General features: G+C 37.0%; 1 protein-coding gene across 2 annotated transcripts in view; it reads left to right on the plus strand.

Moving 5' to 3' along the window:
• LOC119699219 (cytochrome b5 reductase 4) overlaps nucleotides 1–20,758 on the plus strand; it is a 30,231-nt gene extending 9,473 nt beyond the window's left edge. The window contains exons 5-16 of one of the 2 annotated variants that reach the window (XM_038132393.1): nucleotides 1,130–1,171; nucleotides 3,436–3,490; nucleotides 4,867–4,924; nucleotides 5,036–5,129; nucleotides 5,694–5,726; nucleotides 6,466–6,588; nucleotides 12,581–12,721; nucleotides 13,898–14,050; nucleotides 14,660–14,810; nucleotides 17,643–17,729; nucleotides 19,082–19,243; nucleotides 20,135–20,758. In XM_038132393.1, coding sequence (XP_037988321.1) covers nucleotides 1,130–1,171; nucleotides 3,436–3,490; nucleotides 4,867–4,924; nucleotides 5,036–5,129; nucleotides 5,694–5,726; nucleotides 6,466–6,588; nucleotides 12,581–12,721; nucleotides 13,898–14,050; nucleotides 14,660–14,810; nucleotides 17,643–17,729; nucleotides 19,082–19,243; nucleotides 20,135–20,189 — 1,154 coding nt within the window. In that variant the 3' untranslated portion in view covers nucleotides 20,190–20,758. The remainder of the gene's footprint in view (nucleotides 1–1,129; nucleotides 1,172–3,435; nucleotides 3,491–4,866; nucleotides 4,925–5,035; nucleotides 5,130–5,693; nucleotides 5,727–6,465; nucleotides 6,589–12,580; nucleotides 12,722–13,897; nucleotides 14,051–14,659; nucleotides 14,811–17,642; nucleotides 17,730–19,081; nucleotides 19,244–20,134) is intronic. The other variant, XM_038132394.1, reaches the window with a different exon arrangement.
• The last annotated feature ends 5,039 nt before the right edge of the window (nucleotides 20,759–25,797 follow it).

Below are 25,797 nucleotides of genomic sequence, written 5' to 3' on the forward strand. Positions count from 1 at the left end.
AAATGTTACCTCAACAAAAAATTTATGGAGTATTTTCTTTATACCTCAGCTAAAAATGGGTGGAGTATTTTATTTTTGTGTTAGAATGGCACAACATGAAAGCCTCTGATGAAGGTTGTTCTTGAAGAGCTCTCAAGTAGTTTTGGAATACCATATGGTTGGTACTTTGCTTGAGGAGCCTTTCTTCTCTCTTGCATTTTTTTCTCTAACACTGGCTGGTGTGATGCAGAGCACTGGAAGGATATGGAAGAACAGGGAAGAAACATTCCTGTTTTGGTTTTCATAAAAGGGAGCAGGAAGAACAAATTGTTTTTCCAACTTCTCAAACTTGGCTCCTGTATGAGAGAATATAAATTGGGCCTTTCATATAAGGACATTCTGAGATGTGCAATGTAGAGAAGGGCAGAAAGATGTATCCAGAGGTCTGTTCTCCCCACAGATTTACTGTGAACAGAAGGACATGTGGCTGAGAGGTGCAGTGCCTTTCCCATCAAGTTGAGAACCTTAAAAATGAATTGATGATGTGTAATTCACCTGCTTGATCTTTTCTTTTTTATTTTCTGCTGGAGTCGGTTGGTTTGGAATAGTTGTAGTGTTCTGTAGAATAAATGAAAAACTCAGATAACTTGAAAATAAAATCATTTGGCAGAGGAAGCTTATAGAAAACTTTCCTTTTTCCTATGTTCCTGCCAAGGATTGGGTTCATATTTCTAAGGATTGTATTGGTCAGATTTGCAGTCCACTCTGTGATGTTGTGAGACAGGTGTCATTGGAATTCTTAACAGGTTGAGTGAGCTTCTTAGCTATGAAGTTTATAATTGCACAAGATAATCTTGTGCAATTGTGATGGTTTTTTTGAAGTCTTAAGAGTTCCTGCATTTCTTATCCTTTAGAGCTGTGCAACTTTTGGTGCTTGTCATGTACCAATTTTTTAATTAGACATTCTCTTTTGGAATGGTAATCAGTGCTGCATTTATTTGTTGCTTCTTGATGTCTGAAGCATCCTGGTCATTCCATTAAGACTTTTGGAAGGTTTACTTGGAGATCCTTACTTTGGCTAATTTAGCATGATGTGGGGAAGTACTGTAGCTTCTTAACTGTTATGCTTGTTTTTTATTAATGCTTGCAGAGATTTCTTCTGCTGTGTCTGAAGACAAGAAACAGCTTAATGGTAAGTTCTCACCTGGAGCAAAGTTGGGAGTGAATCTCAAACTTAGGTGAATATCATTGAATGAGCAGTATTTATCCACACTTCTCTTTCTTTCCATTTGAATCCAGTAGTCAGGCTGTAGTGATCTGTGGAAATTTCAAAAGGCAAAATCCTACCCAAGTATTGTGAATTCTGTGTTTGAAAGTATTATAAGACTGCAGTAGAATAGTGTAGATAAGGGAGGTATGAGATGTACAAGCAACGTCATCTTGTCTGTGAAATGCCAGGAAGATTTTCTGCCCAAGTCTTTTCTATCCAGTCAGGTCTTCCACTTGTTTTGCCAGATCTTTTTTTTTTTTTTCAAAGTGCAAAATTTTGCATTTCCTTCTGAGCTTCATGAAGTTTTTGTCAGCCCATTTCTCCAGACTCTCTGCTTCCTTTAATAACCTTAACCATCTGTGTTTTGCCTGTTTGCATGATTTGTTATTGCTCTGACTGGGAGAGTGTGTGCCCAGTAGGTTGCTAGTCACTGTGAGAAAAAAAAAAACATCAGCATTCCCTATTCCCTAACAGTAACTGGCCTCCAGCTGGACTTGGTATGCTGGTCACACCTTTTGTGACTGGTGGTTCTACTCACTTTCTGTCTGTGATGCAATCCACCAAGCAAACCCAGCTCTTTCCAATGTGGCTGTGAAGATGGTATGAGAACTTTTATCACTAGCCTTGCTGTCCTGTAGGATTGTGTAAAGCAGTCCCGTGATGTGCAGGGTTGTAATTCTGCTGTTAATCTGGTCACATTAAACTCTTCATTTCATGCCTGCCATCAGCCTTTGGCTTCACCCACAGCTTTTCTTTATTTGTGATCAGCATGACTAATAGAGCACTTTGCTTAATTAGTGATTCAGGTGATCAGTGAACCGTCTTTTTATTGCAGCATGAATCACTGTTTTCGTGTAGCATCTTACAGTATTTCAAAATAATTCATAAATAACTTGGTTTGCCAGAATGTTCTGTTTTATTGTGGCTGTTCATATATTTCTCTGGACCTGCTAAAGCAAATAGGAGTATGTATGACCATGGATTCCTATTATCCCTGGAGACCAAGCAATTCATATGTGTGTCCTCAAGAAAGGCTTAGCTTTTCAGAAGGCTTTTATCATTAGGTGATTGGTTTTCTTTTGCAGTGATCTGACTGCTCTATCATTTAGCTTCCTTGGCAGCTGCAGATGTTGTGTATTTAGGAGTAATTAAGGATCAAAGAATGAGTAATTCGACTGAGTTTTAATTGCTTTGGGTTAATTCTGGATGATCAAATAGTTTTGACAGATTGGGTTAGACCAGAGTGGCTCTTTTTGTTTTTATCAACTTCCCATGTGTTGGAGCCACTCAATTACATGTTTAAGCTTCTAGTCATACTAGAAAACTTACTGGCATTTAGAAGATAATAATCTGGGTAACTGAGAATTCATGTGCTAATTATTTTATGCATAGCCATTTCAGGTTTGCAAGGTTTGCCTTTGAATGGGCTTGAAACCAGCACTTACCAGCTGTTCAGTCTGCAGCTTCCTCCATCATCATTCTATTTAGCTTCTTTGTGTTAAAACTGATGCAGGATTGCAGTTGCTTTTATCTGTCTCTGTCCTAAAGTTTTTGCCAAATATGTTCAATTTCTATTTTGCCAGAAGTTGGTACAACTGACATTTTGAAAGACTGATAAACTGTTGCTTCCCAGCAAAGGCTGTTTCAGACTGTTTCATGCAGTTAAATAGTTAAAGTGAATGTCTGAATTCTCTGAAAATTCCTAGCAAAGTGCTGTGTAGAAAGATTTAGGCTGCCATCTTTGCTTAATTGACTGACATGAAATTTTGCTTGCGAATTAGGTTAGATCAGACATCTCAAATTGAATTGTATAAACAAATAGTTCTGTTAAAGGAAAGTCACTCAGATAATCTTTTTGTCTTTTTGTGCTTCACTATCACAAAGTGTAAAAACACAAGCTAATAACAGATGAAACTGAGTACAACACAGGTACTGTGGTGTAGGGAACTCCTAAGTCCTGAAGTAGACCTCGATGTTCTAGATCCCTGCTCTCCAAGAGAAAGTGCTGAATAAAAACTAAATACAAAATGTATATAGTCTAGCTACCTGTGGAAATAAAGCCACCAAATATTGTTCAAGAACACTTAGAACATTCAATTAAAAAAACCACAAACCAAACATACCTGAGTATTATTTATATTAAGCAAGCATCCCAGCAAATATTTCAATGACTCTGCTCTTTGCAGGTGTGCTTCCTGAGAAGAAAGTACTGACTTCTTCTGCTAAAGATTTAAGTCCGAGGTAAGCCTTTGCCTGTCATAGTCTGCTGAACATTCTGTTTATGAATTCTGTGCAATTCTTAGTAAATACAAGGCAAGTTCTTCCATGGGTACCTCTTGAAATTAGTTAAATGAGTATATGTCATTACCATCCTTGAATAAGTAGGAAACTTGAAGTTCAGGTTTAAAACAACTTGCCAGAGGTCATATGGACAGATGATGGTTCTTTGCTTGTTTTGTTGATTCCTAAATCTTGTGCTGCCGTGATTGTATACAAATGTATGACTTATATATGCAGGCTCCTCACCTTTGTTTCTTGGGAAAACTCATGGGAAGTGATTCCAGTTGGACTGATTACTTTCTTGACTTTAACAAGTTTGTCCATAAACAATTGCTGTGCTTTGGAAAAGGGCATCATTTCAAGCTGGACTGTATTGAGATTGATAGCTGCATTCAAGTTTCTACAGTATGCAAAGCAGGCCCTGAAGGCTCACTGTGATATGCCTGCTGATGTCACTGATGTATCGTTTTACTCCATGATGCCTTTGGTCCAGTTTCTCACTTGGCATCAAAATCCCCTGGGAGTGTGTGTTCTCTGGGCTAGTTACATGCATCATGAAATACTGTGGCTTGTAAACAATTGGAATGAGGTTTATTTTCTGAAGTGCTCTCCAAACCTTGCTGCCTTTCTTCCCATGTGTGTCTGGCATATTCTGGCATGTGACTGCAAGGTGTGCAGCCTAAGATGTGTTGGCTGTCAGGAGTGTTTTCTCCACCCTTTGTCCCTGTTTTTTTGGTCCAGGAGTAGATGGAAGTTACTTCCTGGCAAGTGTAAGGCCATGCAAGTAATTAGTGATTGAAGGCTTTCTTTTCTTTTTTTTTACTGTACCCTGGATTTATTACAAGGTTTGGGCTTGGGAACAAAGGAATTAATACAGAAGCTTTATTTGTGGAGGTGAAGGTAACTGTGGTTTTGTGGTATGTGCATCAAATCTTTAACTCTTGGAAGCCACCCTGCCTATTTAATGCTTTTTTCTGGACTCAAGATTTTAATCATCCATAAGCAAGGTTCATATACTACAAAGAGAATACATGTGCTTTTTAAGTAAAACTAAATTTTCCTAAATTCCCAAACAATTTTAAGTTTTACTAAATTCCCATACAATTTTAACTACAGTATAGTGACTATCAGAATACATAATTAGATAGTTATTTTAGTAGTTTTGTCAGAATTACTGACTTTGAATTTTTGAACTTTGAATTTCAGAAGTACTAAGTAATATGTTTGGCTTGTAAATTTGTTAAACAAGCTCGGTTTGAAGGCTTGGGGTTAAATATGTTTTGATATGCTCAAAGAAAGTATATATTTTTTTCTTTATTGTATTTTTTGTTTTACAGTTACGACTGGTTCCAAACAGATAGTTTGATCACGATTGTCATATATACTAAGCAGAAGGTAAGTATATTTCATGAAGGAAGAATTACAAGATCCAGTTGTGATCTAGCTTGAATTCTAGGAGAACTTTATAAAAATTGTTGGTTTTTTTTTTCCCCTTGGCTATGAAAGGACATGAATGCAGACTTGGTGATAGTTGACTGTCAAGACAAACAATTAAGGGGAGAAATCATCATGGATGACCACTCATATCTTGTAGAAGTTGGTAGGTACTGTAATTTTGCAGTTGAAAGTATTGAATTTTCATTCTCCTGTATTAAAACCTTCTCATCACACCATTAGCATTTTACATGCACCAATTAATATTTTATTCCTCTTTCATTAGAGATGGTTAAAGTGCCTTGATGTAAAGGAATCACATTGTTTATCAACTCGCATCTTCTTTTTTTTAGTATGTACTAAATTTCTTACGTATGGATTAAAATGCAGTAAGAAATTGATTTTAAAGTTGTGTAACATTTTTCTTCAAGTGTGTTTCTTACGATTACTCAGAAGTCCTCATTCACAAGGGCAAGTGCAATAATTGCAGATTGGTAGCTTTACCTGAGCTTTACATTACATTGTTAAAAGTAATGGGAAAAATAATGCCTTCATGCATGAGGCTTGTAGAAGTCATGAGTCAAATTTCAAGGCCAAATAAACATGCATAACTTTTTAGTATTATTAATTCACTCAGGATTCCTAGACTTACTTATACTTTGTGTATATATGATTGCCCTAATAGAGTTTTCTTATTGCTTAACACAGAGTTTGTTTGTGTTTATTTCAGACTTGGATCATGCAGTTTCAGAAGATGTGGCTGGTAATTTCTTTCTCTTGAAGCACTTCTGTATCTCTTCTAGGATAGTCCAGTCAAGAGCTAAACTTCCATGATCCTTGTGGGTCCCTTCCAACTCATGATATTCTATGAGTCTGATATCAGAATGTGGAATTTCAGTTTATTTTTCTGACTTACCAGATACTTCACAGTTTTGCTTACCTCCTGACAGAGGCAATCAAACCAAGCCATAACATTAAATACTTCTTCTTAATTGTGGCATTTGGGCCTGTGAAAGTAATAAGCTGATAGTGCTCTGATCCCTCTAATTATGACTAAAGGCTAAAAGAGCTAGTTCTGTTGTGTATTTGTAAACTGTTCTTTGCTTAGACTGAGACTTTCTTGGATTTATTTGTTAATTCAAATGGCCTTGAAAAGAAAGTAGAAAGTAATGATACCTAACAATTTCCAGTACATGAGGACTCTGGGTTCATGAGCACTTTTCTTGACCAGATGGTCTGTGAAGCTGTCCTGGCTCCACGATCTGTTAAGCAAATAATGTGTATTAATTATGCATAATCTGTTAGTGCTTGTTTTAACTGCACCCTAAAACATTATAGAGAGATAGCTGGAAGTACCTTTAATTTGATATTCTAATTTAAAGAATTAATTACATGTGTCTTGAGAAATGAGTAATTGTTCTGAATTTCATTATAGTTTGTGTGAAATATTTTTTGTACAAAGTGTAACTAAAAGTAACAATATGAAATCTTTTCTCTTTTAGTAAATGTTGCTGAAAAAGTAGGGAAAGTAGAGATTATCTTAAATAAAAAGGATAATGTTCATTGGAAAATGCTGGGACAGCCCTGTGAGGGTCATAATACTTTTATCAAACGCACAGACAGAGGTAAGCAATTTTATGGCCAGCTACCAGCTGTTTTAGGACTTCTTGGAGCTTGTCAGTTATATTTGTTTTTTTCCAGGATTTTCTTTTTCTATTGTTGTACCTTCACTTTAAAGATCAGGCAAATTGTGAATAAAGCTATTCGGGAATTTTCCTGGAAAGGGTTTGACTTGGCGGATGGTTTTTTGTTTTGCTTTAGTTTCTTGGTTTGTTTTGTCTCACAGTGGAGTTGAAGGTGAACCTAATATTTGAAGGGGAACATTGCCTGAGTATTGTTCCATCTCATGGTTACCTGTGAGCTTAATGACATCTCTGTCCATATGAAAACCTCAGCAGACCCTGAGGAGAGCGTGCATGGACATGTGTCAATCATTATGGGAGTAACCAGTGGGAGTGAAGTATCAAAAACCTTCACTTGCCATTGTTACTATAGATACAGTAACATCTGTCAGTGCTGCAAGGTTGTTCCAGTACACTGCATCTTTGTAACTTGAGCTCAGATTAAATGAGTGACTTCAAGTCATGTGTAGGTACTAAAGCCAGCTCTGAATAAGCTGTGTCTACAAGAAGCAGTAAATGTTATATATGGATTCATTTTGTGGTAACAGAATACTATGAACTTGCTGCAGCACCAAAATATGTTACAGTGATCAGTATGGGTTTGGGTTTCTTTCAGCTAGATTAAAAATTTCTGCACAATTACATTGTGTAATATAAGCACACTCCTGATATTATTGCTGTCACCTAGTTTCTCAAAAGCCCTCTTGGTACTCTATCTAATAATGCTCAAAAATTGACTGTTGGATTACAGTCTGCCTTATTCTGTGTGAAGGCAAAGCTGTGCATTTTTAAGAGCTAATGAAATGTTGCTCACCATGTTGTACACCTCTTACTGGCCCTCAGTTATGCTACGTGGGCCTTTAAAGTTGAGAGATTACTGTGGTACAAAAAGGAAGACTGCAGAAAAGCTTATCTCTCTAGCTACCTCTAGCTTATTTGGAATGTAATTTTTCTTTTCAGAGTTTCAGAAACTGTTGAGTCATCCACGTTAAAATTAGATTTTTCGATATAATCCTCTGTATCTAAGTGTATCTATCTCTGTATCTACAGCCTTGATCTAATGTGTTGTCCACCGTCCGTTGCTCATTTTCTCCCTCCTTATCGCTTTTTGAGATTATAGGAAACAGAATGAGAAGATAATCTGAAAGAACAAGAGATATAGGATATAGTGGCTTTATAGATCCTTTGCAAATTAGGAAGGTTAGATGCAATTGATAAAATACATACTGAGAATTAGTAACCAATGCTTTCTAGATAATGTTATCTTATTACCCTTTTTTTTGTAGTTTATTGTATTTATTTTTTGTAGTTTATTTTTATTCAATTTTTGTGTATTACTAATTCTTTTGGTAACTTATGGTTTTTAATATAAGTAATCATTTTACTCATAATGATTCCAGTTTGGTGGCAAGGCTGTGAATAGTGAGTGTTTATGGGAGAAATGGTGTTTAATTAATTAGGATTTTCTTGTCTTTGAATTTTTTAGTATTTCTGTGTATATTGACCTGTTAAAACACTTCCATTGTATTCAGAGCACAGGAAGAAGGGCTGAACACCACCCAAGATTGACACTTGAAAAGTTTACTTGATTTTATATCTTTATTACTTTGTCTTTATTACTTGTTGATATGACAGCATTCATAAATGAGTTTGTAAAGGACAACTGTGTGACCACCACATGGGCAGAACCATCTATACTTTATGAAGTTATTTGATATTTATTTTTGAAGCAGACATGTCAAAATTCTACAAAAAACTTATAAAGGTCATTCTTCAGGAAAAATGACATAATGCAAAGATGGTACTGGAAGCCTATGATTGTTTTATTATATGAAGAAACAATTAACATAAGCCCCTACTTTTTTTCCATAGGCTGGGAAAGTCATGCTCCCAGATAAATTGCCTGTATACTCTCAAATTCCTGTTGAGTCTATACTAACATTTTGGCTAGTGTATTTTAGTTAATTGGAAGGAATGAACAGAATTGTTGAATTTCCTCAAAGTTGAAGGGGATTTATTTTTTCAAAATTACTGCAGTTGCAGTTAACTGCATTGTGTCTTAGGATGGTCAGGAGATTCATAAGAATATTCAATACTGCTTTTACTCTTTAAGAAGGATTAAGTTCTTCGTTTTCTGGAGAAATAATTATTTATAACCCACAGTATTTCATCGAAAACACAATTCAGTATAATTAGATTTTCAGTGTAGGGGAGTTGGTGACATTACTTTGGGTAGCTATTATGAAACTGATCATTAAAAGTGTAAACAAAAGCTTATGGTCATAGGTCTGGCATCCTGTGAAATTTAAATGCGGTGTAAACAGTAAGATAGAGCTTTCTCATTGAAACAAACAAAAACCCAAACCCCTAAAACCTGACCCCTTCCAACCAACCAAAATATCATACAGCACAGTGATAGAGTGCAGGTTTTTATATAGGTATTAAGATGTAGTTTTCTTGTTGGTGCTTTTTCTGGGAAATAAGGTGTGGAAGCCCACTCATGAGGAGGCATGCACATAAATGCAGTAGCCATATGCAATTAAAAAATTACATGTTAGTAGGGATTACTTGGGGGTGTGTGTGTATTTCTTCCCATAGAGAATAAACTGCTTCTTCCTTCTGAAAATGATTCTGGACTTCTACTCAGATTCCTGTTTTGAAAAGTAACCTAATTATAAGTTCTGCTGTTTTAAAGAGTGTGCAACTATTGGCAGATGTTCAGTAAGGAAACAAGGTGCTGTTGCCTCTGAGGACTGAAGTGGGATGCAATTTCCTTGATTTGTGCAGTGGTTTTTGTAAAGATCAAGTGGAAGATCATAGAGATTTTTTTGGTTGGAAGTACCAGAAGGGAGCAGAGTGCTGCCGCAGCACTTACTGTGTATCAGTGAGACTGATGCTGTGACCGAGTGCTGCGTGACCAGGAAAAGTTTAGAAGATGTTGGTTCAGTGGGAACTTTTTTTTGGGAGGGTAGAGAGGCCATCTGGGCAGAGCACGGCTGGCCTTCTTGGATAGTATGAGATAGCTTGTGAAATCTAGTAATTAACGGAAGCATTTGAGGACACTGATGATTTGATAGTCAGCAGTGAGGGTTTGTGGTTGTCTTAAGTCCTCAGACTGGGCTGCTGGTGGAAGTGGTAGGAAGCCACCTTCCTTTAGCTCTGTGGTCTAATCTCCATTATGTTGGCAGTAGTAGTAGTACTTGAGGCTCCATAACGAGGTTACCTGAACAAAATAAGGATTAACATTCAGCTGGTTGGTGGGCATGTTTGGGTGGTAAAGGCTTGCTGGGAATGGGGTAGAATTCCTCTACCTAAGATGGAAAGGTAGTGGAGCTATTCATTTTTTTCCCAAGCCAACAGGCTGATGCTGCCACTGCAGCATCACTAGGATTATGACTAGTAACTAAGAAATAAGACTTGTCACTGAAGTTTTATCATTGAAGAAAAGCAAAAAACATCATTAGGGAAAAATTCTTAAGCTCCCGTTCATGACAAGGAAGAACATGCAGTATGCAGGAGGATGATACTCCCCAAAAGCTATTGTTATCTGTACAGCAGCTTTGTTACTAAAGCTGAATTTATATGCCTACAAGTCAAGGTGCTGTAATTTTTGATTCCAGCAAAGGCAGAAGCTGAATTTAGAGAGTGATGTCTCTAGCCCATGATTGTATTGGTTTTTTGTGGCAAGCCTTTGGTAGTGAGGGGCTACAGGGCTGCTTCTCCTGGATCAGGATTTGCAGTGCTGCCACTTGATGTCTGCAAAATGTTTTATCAAACCTAACCTCCTCACTATCTACTTTGGTCACTTTTGAAAAACTTGGATTTGCTGCTGGACACTGACATTGTGATCCAAAATTGAGAGAACCTTTTGCTTCTGTATAGTAATAAATCATACATCTTTGCCATCTGACAGTAATGTGACTTTGTGGGTTGACAAAACCAACTGTTTGGCTTAAGCTTGCTACTAGGGCCTGGCTCCTTTTGTTGAAAGGCTTTTCTGCTTTGGCAGTTGCTTTTGCTTGTGGCCTCAGATTCTGTAGGAATGACTGATAATGAGCTAAGTTAATGTAGCAAAGACTACAGTCTAAACTAAACTTTTACTTAGAAAGTTTAGGAAAGTTATATTGAATGAATCAGGACAAAAGTTCTGTGTGGCAATTAAAAAGAGGGAGATAAAGGTTGTTTATGAGGAAAAGGCTGAAATTAGTCAGGTTGGAAAGGTGAAAAAATTGTCAGGGAGCAGTGAATCAGTTGATGAATCAGTTTTTTATCTTCTTTCTCCACGCCCAAATATGCATAAGAGTATTGGCTGATGAGTGTTAAGGGTTGCATTACCACCCTCACGCATCCTTTTAAGCAATTCTTAAGTCTGCAAAATTGACAGCAATCTTGGCATATTTATTTGGCTACTGTGCTTTGCAATCTGTGTATTTTTTTTCAAAAGAAGGATTGAGAACAAGTTTCCACAAACTTTTCATACTATTTATATAGCTGGAGAAATGCTGATGTTTTGTTTTACTTCAAGATTGGTATGAAGTGGAATTACTGACTTCCACTTTTTCAGGGCTTTAGGCATTCTTTTGATTCATCTGAAATGCTTGTTCATTCAAAATAAGGGATTTGTAGGATGTTAGATGAAAGATGTGAGAAAATCTTAATAAAGAAATATTTCTTCCATGTCAGAAGCTTTACCTCATGTTTCTGCAGGCATTTGTAGTGGATAACTCACTAGTAGCTTTTTGAATAATTTAGGAAAACCAGTGTATGCAGAAAAATGCCAGTTGTAGCTTGACTTAGATTGACTGAGCTCTAGAAGTCATCTGATCTAACCTCCTGCTCAAAGCTGTTCAGTCAAAGTTTGAATACCTCCAAGACAGACTCCCTCTGAGCAACTGCCCCAGTGTTTGACCAGACCATCCTCATGGTGATGCCTGGTTGGAATTTCCTTTGCATCTTATCCTGTTTCATGAGTACCTCAGCTATTCATGTGAGCAACATGAGTATTTTTCAATACCATGGAAAAAAAGGGGAAAAAAAACGTTGCTTCACTGAAATTGCTCCAATGTAGAAAGTGTTGTTAGAAGGATGTCATGCTCAAGTATTCTCATACATGTACCTGCCAAATTTTGAGAGGCTTTACATAAAAATATCCACTGGGGTTGAGTTACAAACCTGTTTAGGCAGTGTGATGCTGTGATCACACCAATATTCCAGGTTGGAGCTAAAATACTGCAGTGCTGAAACAAAGGCCTGGCTGAAAAATGCTCTCCTAAAGGTAGAGGAGAAAAAATTACTCATGATCATCTTCTTTACTGAAGGCTTCTATAAGCTCCCTGGAGCTTTCTCTTCTCCAGGTTGAACAACCCCAACACTCTCTCAGTGTATCTTTACAGGTGAGGTGCTCCAGCCCTCTGTTCAACTTTGTGGCCCTTTTCTGGACTTGCTCCAGCAGGTCCACATCCTTCTTATGTTGGGGACCCCAGAGCTGAACATGGTACCCCAGGTGAAGTCTCACAAGAACAGAACAGAGGTGCAGAATCACCTCCCTCAGCCTGCTGGGTGGCTGTGGGCAGTCTGTTGCTGAGGGGTGTGGTGGGGTGCTGGCTTCTGTTTCATTTTCATCCCATCAGCTGCTTTTGGTCTGCTTAGGTGTTTACCCATGCTGTCCTTGTATGGGGAATTCAGTGCAGGTGCAATGTGGTACAAATGGTTCTGATACTTTTTTATGCTTTTCTGTTTATTCCCAGTTAATAACTCAGAGGCTCTTTAAATAATGTTATAAATGAGTCCTTAGTCCAAAATTATAATAAGTAATCATACAGGAAGCATCTATTTATAAGTATATAGAGAAATACACACATTTGTCTCTCTTATTGAAAGATATGTAATAACAGAATGACAGATTGAGACTTAAATAACAATAAAATGTTTTTAGGACTGTTCTACAGAAAATGCAAGTTGGTTTCTAAGACAGAAGTTACCCATGACACCAAACTCTTCTGCCTAATGTTGCCTAAGGGGACACATCTCCACGTTCCCACTGGACAACATGTTTACCTCAAACACATTATTGCAGGTAAGAAAAATTGAGAATGTAGTAATGGATATATTTACATAAATCCTTTTCATAGTATTGGGAAAATGCCAAGTCCATGGCCACTAACTCCCTGATTGTCGTTAGCAAGTCTCTGCTTCCAGGATCACAATCAGTACTTAATAATGAACTGACTGGATTAATATTAATGGAAAGCTAATTATTGAGATGGCTGGCATTTACTGGTGACCTTATTGTCTCTACTGCAAACTCTCCCTTTAAAAAAAGCCAAAGCAGTGCTGTTCATCTTTGAAGTGTGGGAAGGTTATTGTATATGTATGTAGTGTATGTATATGTATCATTAGTCAGTTCCTTTTAGTTTGCGGCTTTTTTGAAATGGGGAGGGTACTGTTGCAATTTTTTGGTTTTTTTTTTTTCTTCTGAGGGATTTATAGTAGTCATGGTAACACTGCTTTACACTCCAGTTGTGCAATATTAATAATGTGAGGTTATGAGAGGAATGTGTCCTGAAAATCATGCGCTTGTCTTCAATGTACTATTCTTCAAAATTTTACAAAAGCTTAGAAAACAGAAGGTCAAAGAACTAGCCAATTTACTATTTTTAAGGGTACTTATTAAAATTTGCATAATAATATTTACACTGGTCACTGCACTTAGATTGCAGTATACATGGTAGAGACTTCTCAGAAGAATTTTTAAACATCCATTAATTGAGAACTGTTTTGACCTTCTCCTTCTCCTCCCTTCCTAATTCTTTAGTAGTGTCCAGCTCTTGAGATATTACTGTCATTATACAATAGCTTTTTGAAATGATACTACAAGAAAATATACTTGTGCAGTATTAAAAATCTGCTGTTTAAAATAAATCAAGCTGTGGTACTTGAAAATTAATGAAAATGTTTAGATTTTCGTATTCTTTGGGGATGACTCAAGATTTTTTCGTCCTGTTTCCTGAATTGCTAAGTAGCATGGAAATAACATACTCAAGTTTTTAATTGGAAGTAGAAGGCTTCCAATTCTGTAGTAAAAACTGGTGCAGTGGAAAGTAATAACTTGTGTAAAAGCATGGGATGGTTTTATTTTTATGGTATATGCAAGTTATTTATTTATTCTTCACTCATTTTGGTATTTGTTTGTAGTATCTGGATGTAGAGTACTTGTCATATTATTTGAGCTGTGTTTTTGTCTACTCTCTAGGGACAGAGGTAGTAAAACCATACACACCTGTGTTGCCTTTTTTGCCACTGGATTTCCAAGAACCACCTTGCCATGATAGTGTGCATATATATTTAATGATTAAAATTTATCCCCATGGACTGTTCACACAGGCACTTGACCACCTACAAATTGGTAAATATATGCTGGGGGGTTGTGTTTGGTTTTGCAAGAATTGCATTATTTTTAAAGATTCGCTGTCTGAGTATTGTGATGTTCTGATTCTTTACCTACTTAATCAGGATTTACTTAAAACTTCTTTTAAATCTTACTCTCCATTCCCTGAGTGTAAAGGCTTGTCCTCCCTGTAAATAGGAGTTGTCCATTACAGAAAGCTCTCTCCAGGGTGATGTATGTGAACTGTATCACACATCATAGTTCATGGCTTTGATGCCATATGCTCTGAGAACAACTTCTTGTACTTTTGTATAAAGAAAGGAGGTCTGTTTTATGGGGCTTAAGATGCGCTTCCTTTTCCATTTCAGATACAGAGGTTGATTTTTAACACTTGACTTTGCAAATGTTTGTGTTCTCATTGTGTAAAATCCATCAAGACATAACATTTTATTTGTACATCTCTTCTTTTAACAAGAATGATCCTTATGTGAAGTGTATAGTACCTTTCTGAAAGAAACCCTAATATTACAAAGACGAAGGCAATATGAAATGGCCTTTAAAAAATCAGAATGCTGATTAGCCTGTTTTCATCCAATTAATGTTTACTTTTTAATTTTTTAAATAAAGGAGACTATATTTCTGTCAGCAATCCTGAAGGCAACTTCAAGAAGTCACAAGTTCAAACTTCAGAAGATCTCCTTTTATTGGCAGGAGGCACAGGTTTCACACCAATGGTTAAGCTGCTGAATTTTGCTCTCTCTGAAGTTAGCTGTCTCAGGTATGTGGACTTCTTGACACACAAGCTTTAGTGTTAATAAAACAGTTAACAAGATAAAATAGTATGAAAGCATTTTTCTTCAACTTACACTAGCATGCTTTAGGGAAGAGTCTGTGAGAGGCTGAGGCAACTTCCACATTTGCTTATGAGCTACCATCAACATAATGGACTGATTTGCATTTTGAATTTTAGTCAGGGTACAAATGATCTCACTGAGTAGAAACTTAGAGGGTTTTTTCTTTATTAGCTTCACATTTGAGTGTCTTTTTTAGTATGGAAATATTACAATGTAAATACTGAGTTTTGGCCTGAGGATGGCTGCAGCTGTTTACTTATGGCTTCTCTCTGATACATTAGAATAGTTAGCTAATGGTTTTGACCTGCTAAGCAGCAGTTAACACATTGTTCCCAGATGAGTTCCAGTTGTCTCAGAAGATTTATGTCACTTGTTTAAGTACAGAATTAAGTATATTCGAATTAATGAAAAGATGTGTATTGTATATGCATTCTGTACTCTGTAAAATCTACAGAAGAAAGCATTACTTGTTCTTGGTCAAGGGAACAGGTTGTTATATCTTGCAGAACTAGCACTTCTGCTTTTGAAACATAGAGAGGTTAATGGTACACTAATCTTCATACTAAAGCTACAAATGATGACATTGACTGCGAAACTTTGTTTCTAAAAAAAAAAACCTAAATCCAGACACTATTCTTAGATTGTTATATTTCAGCAGTTACGTATAATCCTGTTTTCTGAGCAGAGAGACTATATTGTTTGGTTCTTCCAAAATGTCTGGTATTGTCAGTAGCAGATAAAAAGTGGCTGGCTGACTGACTTTGTGAAGCCAGAGGATGAGTCTTCTGACAAAGTGCTTGGGAACACATTTTTAGCTCTTTTCAGCACGATTTCACATGGGAACTCAGTGTTAGTTTAGGGTGCAGCAGCATCTGTTTCCTTACTAGTCAAAGTAAATGAATTTTTTCCTTCTTGCTGTGGAGGCTGGTTAGGTGCTGGAGTGACTTGAACTGAGACAGGTTCTATTTATATGTAAACTCTTTAAGGCTTTGTTTTTCTGACTGTTCTAGGCAATTTGGTTCCTTGCCCTTATGTTTGCCTTTTAACCCTCAATTTATTTTTTGGGAAAGCACTGCCAGACTGTCTTCAATATATGTATGTTAATCTGTATGAGATTAATATGTGTGTATATATATATGAGCAGTATAACTATGATTTGCATAGAATGATCTTACTTTGCAAAGTAACTAGCCATAAGCTTGGATTGTGTATGCTAGGACACAAATTGCAGAAAGCTGAGGAATCATCTGTACAATGACAGACCTGTCTCCTGAGGGTGCCAAAGCACCTGTCTGGAGTGCTGGGTGAGTGGTGCTGAACTTCTGGGGCTGTGCTGTGAATGCTGGAGAATCTTCAGCTTTCCTGGGCAGCATTTGCTGTAATGGGCTTAGATAATCGGATTTTCATTCTTACTGTCTAAACGAAGTCTGCCTATTATCTTGTAAGTCTGTTTCTTGCCTACTGTAAATGGGCAAAACAATTTGTTCCCTTCATGGCTGCACTATCCTTTTGTGCATCAAGTCATGATGCTTTTTCTGCAGCCTTGTTTCCTCTCTTAGAGGCCAAATTGTATTTGGCCAAGGTATTAACTATAAAAGAATATTGGTCCTCTATGCTCCTTTTTCAGATGAGGATTTTTTGCTCCTTTAACTGGTTGTGTATAACTGCAGTCAGGTGGGTATGTTTCTTAAAGAAGACTGAAGCACAAAGGCACTAAACACTAGGTAGGGTGCTAATGCTCTTCACAAGTATAGGATGCTGGTAATCTATTCTCCTTGATCATTGTATCTTTGTCTCCAGCTTTTCATTCCTAAATTACCCCTCTGTTCTCGTATTCACTTTTTATAGTGTCCCACTTTCATCATTAGTCTTGTTCAAAAAGTAATTTTTTAACTTTCTATCTCTTCCTCCTCCATGTTGAAATCCTTTAAGGGTCTCCAACTCCTCTTTCTTTCTGAGAAGACTTCCATATGACTTTTCATACCAGTGTTTTTAAAAATGTACATCACTTGAAGTAGTTTCCAGTATGTTAGATTGACCCTCTTTCCTTACAAAGGGCTGATGAAGGTTCTTATTTGTTATCTAAATTTTTGTCATCATTCTGTCAACCAGCTTTTCCTTACTAGTGGAGATCATATCTAAATTTTCACTTCTTCATTTTAGTTGTGTTCTCCCTTATTTCCAGCAAGACTGTGACCAGTTTATTCCAAGATTGTAATTTTCTGTTCTTTATAGTGCTGAATACTGAGCAGAACTGCAGCAGATACCTTTGTCTACCCTGGGGAGTAGGGTGTCTCAAAACATCATTCTCCGAATAATCAGTCTCTCCTTTTGTGCCCATGAACAAAATGCATGTCTTTCCTATGCACTTTTTATTGATTTTCCCTCCACCTGAGTAACACCGATGCTGTGGTGCACTGTGCCAACATTTAGAGCACTGTTTTAGTGTAGTGGGCTTAATTTTCCATGTTTTCAGATATGTGGGCCCTGGGAAGCATGTAAAGGTTCTGGCACATTCTAGTTTCTGAATAAGATGATTTTAGTATTTAAAGATGGAGCATAGCTGATTTGGGGCTGTTTTGTCTATACCAGGCAAACTTTTCAAAGCTTGTTCAGTGTGCCTCATTTTGACTTATAATGCCTCTGGAGAAAACAAAAAATATAAGTAAAAGGTTTCTGTATGATGCCTTAAGTTCTGATTCTTTAACAGAAGCAATCTGCAGTTAATTTTAATTTTTGTTTTGGTTTTTTTTAAGGACAGTGAAGCTGATCTTCTTCAACAAAACTGAGGATGACATACTCTGGAGAAACCAGCTAGAGCAATTAGCTCTTAAAGATGAAAGGTAATTAAGTCTTGTGGAGAACAACTTGTAACATCTCTGTGTACAGAACAAGTCCTGGGCTTAGACTAACTGTTCAGCTTTGGCACAAGGATAGATTCTGATTCTGTAAGCTCTTAACTAAGAACACAACGAGAGCTAGGGAGAAGGAGATCCATTGCTCACAGATGCATAGCAGAGGCAGTGTTGTTATGTTCTGTAGGTCCCATGGGAATATTTGATTTACAGTGTTTAATAGATGGTTATTGGAGATGATTTTTAAAACTGAGAAGCTTTTTGATGTAGAAAAAAATTTGCTTTAGCCTTAACAATAGAAAACACAGCTATGCAAAAAGGAGCACAGAACAGAGAAGGAGAATGTACCGCAGGAGAAATATTGTGAATTTAGAGAAGTCTTCTAAAAATCTTTTTGGGGTCACTGATTATGAAAATATTTATGTAGAAATTCAAAGTTTAAATAGGCTCATTAATTTTTTCTTAATAATTGTTGCATTTTGCCCTCAATTACTATGTAATTGCAGATGAAAATGCAAGTAGTGCACATGTAATGTTAAATTAATTCAGCAGGCCATCATTCTGTCAGGAGACACAGGATTATCAGGTTACCCTTTAATTTCAGTTCCCTTGCTGTTACCACAAGATAAATTGTCACTGCTTAGATTTTATGTGATAAAAATATGTTTTGTTTATTGTTAATTCTTAGTTGAATTCTTCCTCAGTAGAAATCCCTTGTTCCTTCACAACATTGAAGTGAAAAATCAATACTATTTCATACCCTAGTGATGTCTGGCACATTCAAAGCTTTGTAGTCTAGACATTGTGCAAATCTAGTTAAAGCCTGTTCTGCCTTTCCATAGGAGCCTCAGATACAGAAGTGCTTGGTTTTTACTCAGTTACTATTCTCTTAGTGAGTTTTTGAAACCAACATTCAGTAATGAGTGTTTTCTCATTACTGAAATTGTACTGACATTTTCACAAGTTTGGCCAAGCATTCTGATCTCACTGCTTGTGTATTGAGCTACACCAGTGTTTGTGTAAAAGTGCTAATGGAGCAGTAAAATCTGTGCTTAAGTATCTTAATTGGTGCCAGCTGGGGTTTTTTTTTAAGGTGAAATAGAAAGCTGGAATTTTTAACATTGAAAGATTTGGTTAAATAAATATGCAATATTGGAGGTGATTTTGACTGACTTGATCAGTAGGAATGACTAAATGTCTGTGAGATGAGATACTGCAGTGGGGAGCTGAGCAGAACAGGAAGATAATCATAGGAAACATCAGTGTCTTGGTCACTAGCATTTTGTGTAGCAGATTTCTAATCAGAGGTAATATTTATGAAATATTCTTCTGCTTACCAGGTTTGAGGTTGAGTTCATTCTTTCACAACCATCAAAAGACTGGGTAGGTAAACAGGGGAAGATTTCTCTATCTCTTCTGTCTGAGTTTGTGAAAAGCAGAAGAGATTCCAAAGTGCTTATCTGCATCTGTGGTCCAGCACCTTTTACAGAACAAGGAGTACAGTAAGTATTTTAAATAATGAACTGGAAAGTGAGAAATTTTAAAGAATTTGATTGCCTAATCACCTGGAGTGTTTCTGATTTGGTAGTCTTTAAAAAATGGCTTATTGTTGTCTGCTTTGTAAGAAAATTTTTAAAATCAAAACAAACAAAAAAAGGAATTAAAAAAAAAGCATCTTGCACCATACTTAAGGAATATATTTGTATTTATGTGTAGCTAAGTAGCAGGAATATATAAGTTTCATGAGTTTGCTTAGTACATTGTTCAGAACTTTTTAAAAGCAACTCTTTAACAGTGACCTTTTTTCCCCAAGTTTTTAAGTGCTGCTTTTAATTTGATGTTCATAGAAAAGTTGCAATAATAGGAAATAAGCTTTCTTTCTTGGTGTTAGCTTGATAAATTTACAGAAGTTCAAAGCAGTTGTTCTATCAGAAGCATTTTTCTCAATTATTTTTAAATTAATGCATTTATTTGTGTCTGTACCTAGTGTTTTCTTATTTTTTATGCATGTTTTAAGATAAAGGTCCTCTGAATTTTTCTTGAAATTTAGTGAAGTCCAGCTTCAAAATATTGAACCAGTATGATGCTATTTGCATTTCTGTAGTCCTACTGAAGTCAACGTGTATTCAGGCCAATAATTATGCTGCCTCTTGAAAAATCTGAGATAATTCAGATGATATCTGTATTTATTTTTAGGAATTGTTTACATTATCCAAAAAGTTAATGTAGCTCCTGGGCATTGATTGTTTTCTAAACGTATTTGCAGGGATAAAGTTGAATGTGCATGTCTGAATAAAAACAAGGAAGTAGTGCTGAAGTTATACTTCATCTGTGTCTGTGGTGGGTTTTGAGCTCCAAATACTAATATTGCCAACTTGATTTCTGACTTTCAGATATCTGAAGGACCTGGGATACTCTCAAGAAGAGATACATGCTTTCACTGCATAAACCCATAGGAGGATATCAATGTTTGTTTGTATAATTCAGTGTTATTTATTTATCTTCATGAATTTAAATAAGTGAGAAACAATTTTGTAAGACTTGAAATTTCACTCTTGGTACCAAACTGTTTCTTGGAAGAAGCATATCTTGGAAAAAAAGTTTTATACTGTGTTTTATCTTCTTTTTGTAAATATTTTTGCTAATATTTAAGTCATCCAGGGTATTAATTTATTGTAGAGGCAAGCAAAAAAGTGTAGTATACATTATGTCAGGTGTTTCATGTTGTTGGTTCATGAGGATTCTGAAATTTGCAACAAGCTCTGATAAAGGTTTTGACTTGATAAAGCTTATTATTTCTTACTGTAAAAAGTCCAAAGAGCAATACTGTCTGAAATTAAATATTGCACTGTAACTCAGGTAATCGGTCATTGAAAAATTTTCCTTTTCATCTGATCTCTCTTATTTGACTTGCAAGTGATCCAGATACATTTCTGGCTTTGTAAACAAAGAAGAAAAGTACCTTTGGTAAAATGTAAAGTTTACATCAAATAATAAAAAAATAATAATTTTACATTACTTTGTGTATTTCTGCAAAATTTTTTTTGTATTTTCATTTAAGTGCTATAAAAAAAGGTTTCCACAAGCTTAGTAATCCAGCTGAGAACTCAAAATAGAGCCATGGAGTCTTGGTCTCCCACAAAACTTCACATGTGACCATGTGACTGATGTCAGGCATCCTTTGTTGTGACACAATCCAAAGATAAAAACATGACAGCTCAGCTACCAGGGTCAGGACCACAGAAATATCTAAAAATATTTGACAGGTTGCACTAGTATTAAGTGGGGTTATTTCCGTCAGTGTGGTTTTTACACTCCATTATTAAAAATGAGTTATCATGAGGCAGTAATTTGCAGCCTAATAGTATTTGGGAGAAGAAAGCAGTAGAGCAGCTACTCCCCTTCTAGATGTTGTCATTAGTATATGTAGGTGTTGTTTTGTGTGACATCTAGTGCTGTTTATGGCTTCCTGTTGTCTTGAATGGATATTTCTTCCTCCTAAGAAGCAAGACTTGTAGTTGCATTAATACATTCAAGAAAAATATCTTAATTATACCCTTTAAAAAGGCTAAAATTGCTTTCTGATAGTGACTGGCTATGGTTAACTGATCTGTCATCTCTTCAGTGCCCCTCCTCAGTTTATTGGACTTGAAGTTAGAAAAGGATCTGGTTGTCAGTTGTTGCCCATAGGTCACAAGTTATTTCAGAAGACTGTAGTTGAGAGCAGTCATAATTTAGTGTCTATAGTGCAGTTAAGTGAAGGGACACTTTTCAAAGTTCCAAAGTGAGCTTTCTGCTGAGATAAGCAGAGCTGCGTGTTTTCCCCAGGACTGGCTCTCAAAACCTTAGGCACTTTGAGGCTTTTTCAGTTGTAATTTAGGATTAAGTATCATACTGCTAAAAGCTTCAGATATTCTTTGGAGTTTTGAATAGATCTGTTAATACTTTTGTGTGAGTAGCTCAACAACAAATGGTCATTTGACTTCAGCTTGCTAATCTAGATATGATACAGTTTGTTAAAAATTCCTGAAGTGGATCTTTTTAAGTTTTACTTATATTGTTCTAAAACTTAAAAGACTTGTTGCAGGTCATAAATTTTATAATACATTCCTAAAGTGATGGCCACCAGGCTGAGCATCTAAAATAAAGTGGAAATATTTTTTGAGGGCATCAATGCTCATGGTCTGGCTACTTGCATTAGGAATTATCCCAGCCTTAATGCTGATGTTAAAATGGAGCTGCTGGCAGTTAGATTTTTTTTTTCTTGTAATTAACCTTTTGGGCTGATGATGTGATCCGACAGGCACAAAATATTTTGACTGGAAAGCAGCCCAGTGCAGAAGGATGTGGGGGTGCTGGTTGACAATGGCTGAATTTAAGCCAGCATGTGCCAAGGTGGCCAAGAAGGCCAATGGCATCCTGGTCTGGACCAGCAATAGTGCGGCCAGCAGGACCAGGGCAGCGATTGTCCCCCTGTACCCTGCAATGGTGAGGCTGCACCTCGAGTGCTGTGTCCAGTTCTGGGCCCCTCACTACAAGGATGACTGGAGCAAGTATAAAAGAAGTTAACAAGGCTGGTGAAGGATCTGGAGAGTGCCTCACTCATAGGAAGAACAGCTGAGGAGGGAGCTGGGAATGTTTTCCTGGGGAGGAGGCTCAGACATTCTCATTCTACAACTGCCTGAAAGGAGGGTGCAGCCAAGTGGGGGTTGGCCTCTTCTCCCAGGCAACCAGTGACAGGACAAGAGTGCATAATTTCAAGCTGCACCAGAGAAGGCTCTTCATCAGGAAGAATTTCTTCAAGGGCTGTCAGGCATTGGAATGGACTGCCCAGAGAAGTGGTGGAATCACCATGCAATAGAATGTTCAAGAAACAACTGGATATGGCACTTACTGCCATGGTCTAGTTGACAAGGTGATGATTGTTCAAAGGTTGGACTTGATGCATCATCTTAGAGGTCTTTTCCAACCTAAATGATTTTGTTATTCCTGAAAGTTTTCTGTGTTTGTGTTTGAGCTGGTGTTGATAAGGTGTATCACATGGCAAATTATGTGACTTAAAAAACAAGCAAGAGAAACAAAATACTTAAAATATTCAGTTGAGTACTTCCAGTACTCAATGCAGTGTTCTGTGTTTAGGTGAATATCAGAATGTTTTACACATAAAACAATTATCTCTGCTCTTATAAGCACAACCTTATATCTTTTTTTTATTCCTTTATAGGATGATATTGAAAGTACCATGAGCTGCTTTTGTCAAGTTGAGATACTTTCCCAACCTTTCATTCTTTGCATTATTATGTGTTTAAAAGGGGCAAAGGGTGAAATGACGGGAAAAAATAGATCATAAAAAAGTTTAAACACCTTACAATTTAGTGATTTTTTCTATTTGATCTCCCCAGAGCAGGATTTAGATTGAAAACAAGTTGTCCAAAATGAGCTGCCTATGGCAGAGGTACATTTCCAAGCACTCTTTGTGATCACTAGAATTCAAATCAGCACAGCCTTTGCAGGTCTTGAGAGTTGGTTCATCTGTGCTGGATGTGGGATTAAGGATGCCCAGGGCCATTTGAAATGTTCAGTGACAAGCCAGACCTATCAACAGCACCTTTTTTGTTTGTCTCTTTATTTTTCCTTCTATTTATGCCTGTCAGACAATGTTTTCTGTACATCTGAAGCCCAGTTTGATGCCTAAATCTGTCTCAATATCTGTGTCTTTGATGACTAGTAATGTAAAGAAATAGTACTGTGAAAGTAGGTGTAGGGTTTTGGTGGTTTTGTTTTTTAACTGTCTTTAGATTTTTCCTGTATATGTTTATTTTAAAAATATTTTTGCACTCCTAAAGAGTCAATACTTCTGTGATTTTCCTGATCTTACTTTAAATGGTCCTATTAAAATAGCTGTTTTCACACCAACAGCAGCAAGAATAAGTTTACTTCATTTTGTATTCTACAGATATTTAAATCTACTAGGAGAAGGGATTATGTAATTTTCCTAGAAATTTGGATTGACAAACCTCCAAACTCTCTGACCACAGCCCTTTCAACTTCTTGAGCAGATATTATAAATACTAAAGCTGCCAATCACTGAGGGGAAAAAAAAAAATCATATTTTTATGGAGCTGTCCTAGAGTGGTGATCCGTGGCTTAACATTCTAGTCAGAGTTCAAATTTACTTAGTTCTTGGCCAGAGTAAATATTCTGTGGTTGTCTCTTGATACACTCCTATGAGTATGCACTACAGATTCTCTTAGTTAGCTACCTGCCTTTCATTCTTTGATTTTCTTGTTATTGGATAAATTTCATGTTTTCCCAGATGAAATTTTAGGGCAGGCCTGCATGCTTAGTTCCCATGGAAACATATTACTGTCTTCACACAAACTGGACATGCTGAGTTGCTGTGGCAACACAGGTAAAAAAATTCTAGTAGGTGTAGAAAATTGTCAAGTCCATGCTGGCTGCCAAGCCTGAGCATCTGGCATCTGCCAGGAGCTGCTGCTGGGTGCCCTAGAAGGGAGTAATGAGCTCCCTAGGGTGCAGATGGTGGTGTTAAACCTTAAAATGGCAGAATGTTTCTCCCAGCTTGCATATATTTCTGCATTTAACCATGAGAAATGCACTTGCCGTGTGTGTTATGTAATTTCTCGAGGGATGTATTGATTCTGTTATTGATGATTGGGCATGTAGAGGTCAAAGAGGAATGTCTGGATTTTGTCACCAACTTGCAAACGTTTCTAACTGAAATGTACCTGCTGGCAATCCTGTGTGTATTTGCATCTTCACATAGAAAACGTGATCCTGTTGGAACTATTTTCCCTTATTTGAATTATCAAATCAGTTTAAAATGCAGTGAGATGACATAAGGAAGATCCACTTACTGTGGATTTAAAAGCAAGTAAAACAAGAAGTTTGAACCAACTTGCAAAAGATACAAAGATATTTACCTGGCAGAAAATAGAGGGGTGGGAAAGCACTTGAGATTATGTGATAGAGGAATAAGAGACTTCACGCTAGTCAAATTGTAGTCATACAAGAACAGCTTTTGCCAAAGTCTGTAAAGACAGGTATGTTAGTTAAAGCACAGTATGATATCAACTTTCTGCTCACTAAGTCAGGAGTAGTATCTGGCTCATTCCCAGTAAAGTGCCAGAAAGTTGCTAAACCAATTGACCAGCTCAGGTAGGGGAGAAGGGGCTCATCTTGTTTCCCTTTTGGTCTTGTTGATCTGTGCTTTGAACTGTGTCCCTCTTGATCAAATGAAGGTCAGTGCAGAACACAAAGTAAAATGTTGAGCATCAGCTCCATAGAAGAAGATGAAGAGGAGAAAAACTCCAGGATGAAGATGGAGACAAACTGTTCTAGGAAAGAGTCATCTGCTTCAGTTAAATTAAGGACTTATGCTGTATTTCATTATTATTAAAATAAATAAATAAATAAATAAATAAGTTGTTTCAAATGTGAACCTATAAGGTTTTGGTTACCTTTTGAACTCATCTCCTAACGCTTTATTTATATTTGAGACACAACCTCTCAAAAACTCCATTCAGGAGACCTTTGAACAGGCCTTTGCAACGGTGTTCTGCAGAGCCACAGGTGGTCAGTGAACAAGGGCAAGGGAGGGAATTCTGTATTGATAATATACTGGATGTTTGGTGTATCATTTTTCACACTTGTTTATACATCAGTTTGTCCAGTGACACTAATCTCTAGCTTAGCTTGCCTTGCTGTTGTCTCACAATGTCTCTCTACCCTACTCCCTCCAACCTAAGGTCTCAAACCAGCTCATATGCATGAACCTACATACCTCATATACTCCACAGGACTCCTGGCAGGTGTGTGTGTGTGTCTCTGTCCCCTGTGCCTAACACTGTGCTCACCATTCTCCTCAGGAGCACTCTCCTCTGCTCCATGCTGCTGTCTTTCCTTTTCCCTTAAGCTGAGTAACAGAGGAACAGAATCAAGTTAAATTCAGATCAACCATCTCAAATTTCAGCTGGAAATCTCTTCTTTCTGTTTCAGACACAAAGGTGGTGTGCCCTCCTTTTTTTTTCTTATT

Source organism: Motacilla alba, chromosome 3 (genome assembly GCF_015832195.1).
Source record: "Motacilla alba alba isolate MOTALB_02 chromosome 3, Motacilla_alba_V1.0_pri, whole genome shotgun sequence".
NCBI classification, from domain to species: Eukaryota; Metazoa; Chordata; class Aves; order Passeriformes; family Motacillidae; genus Motacilla; species Motacilla alba.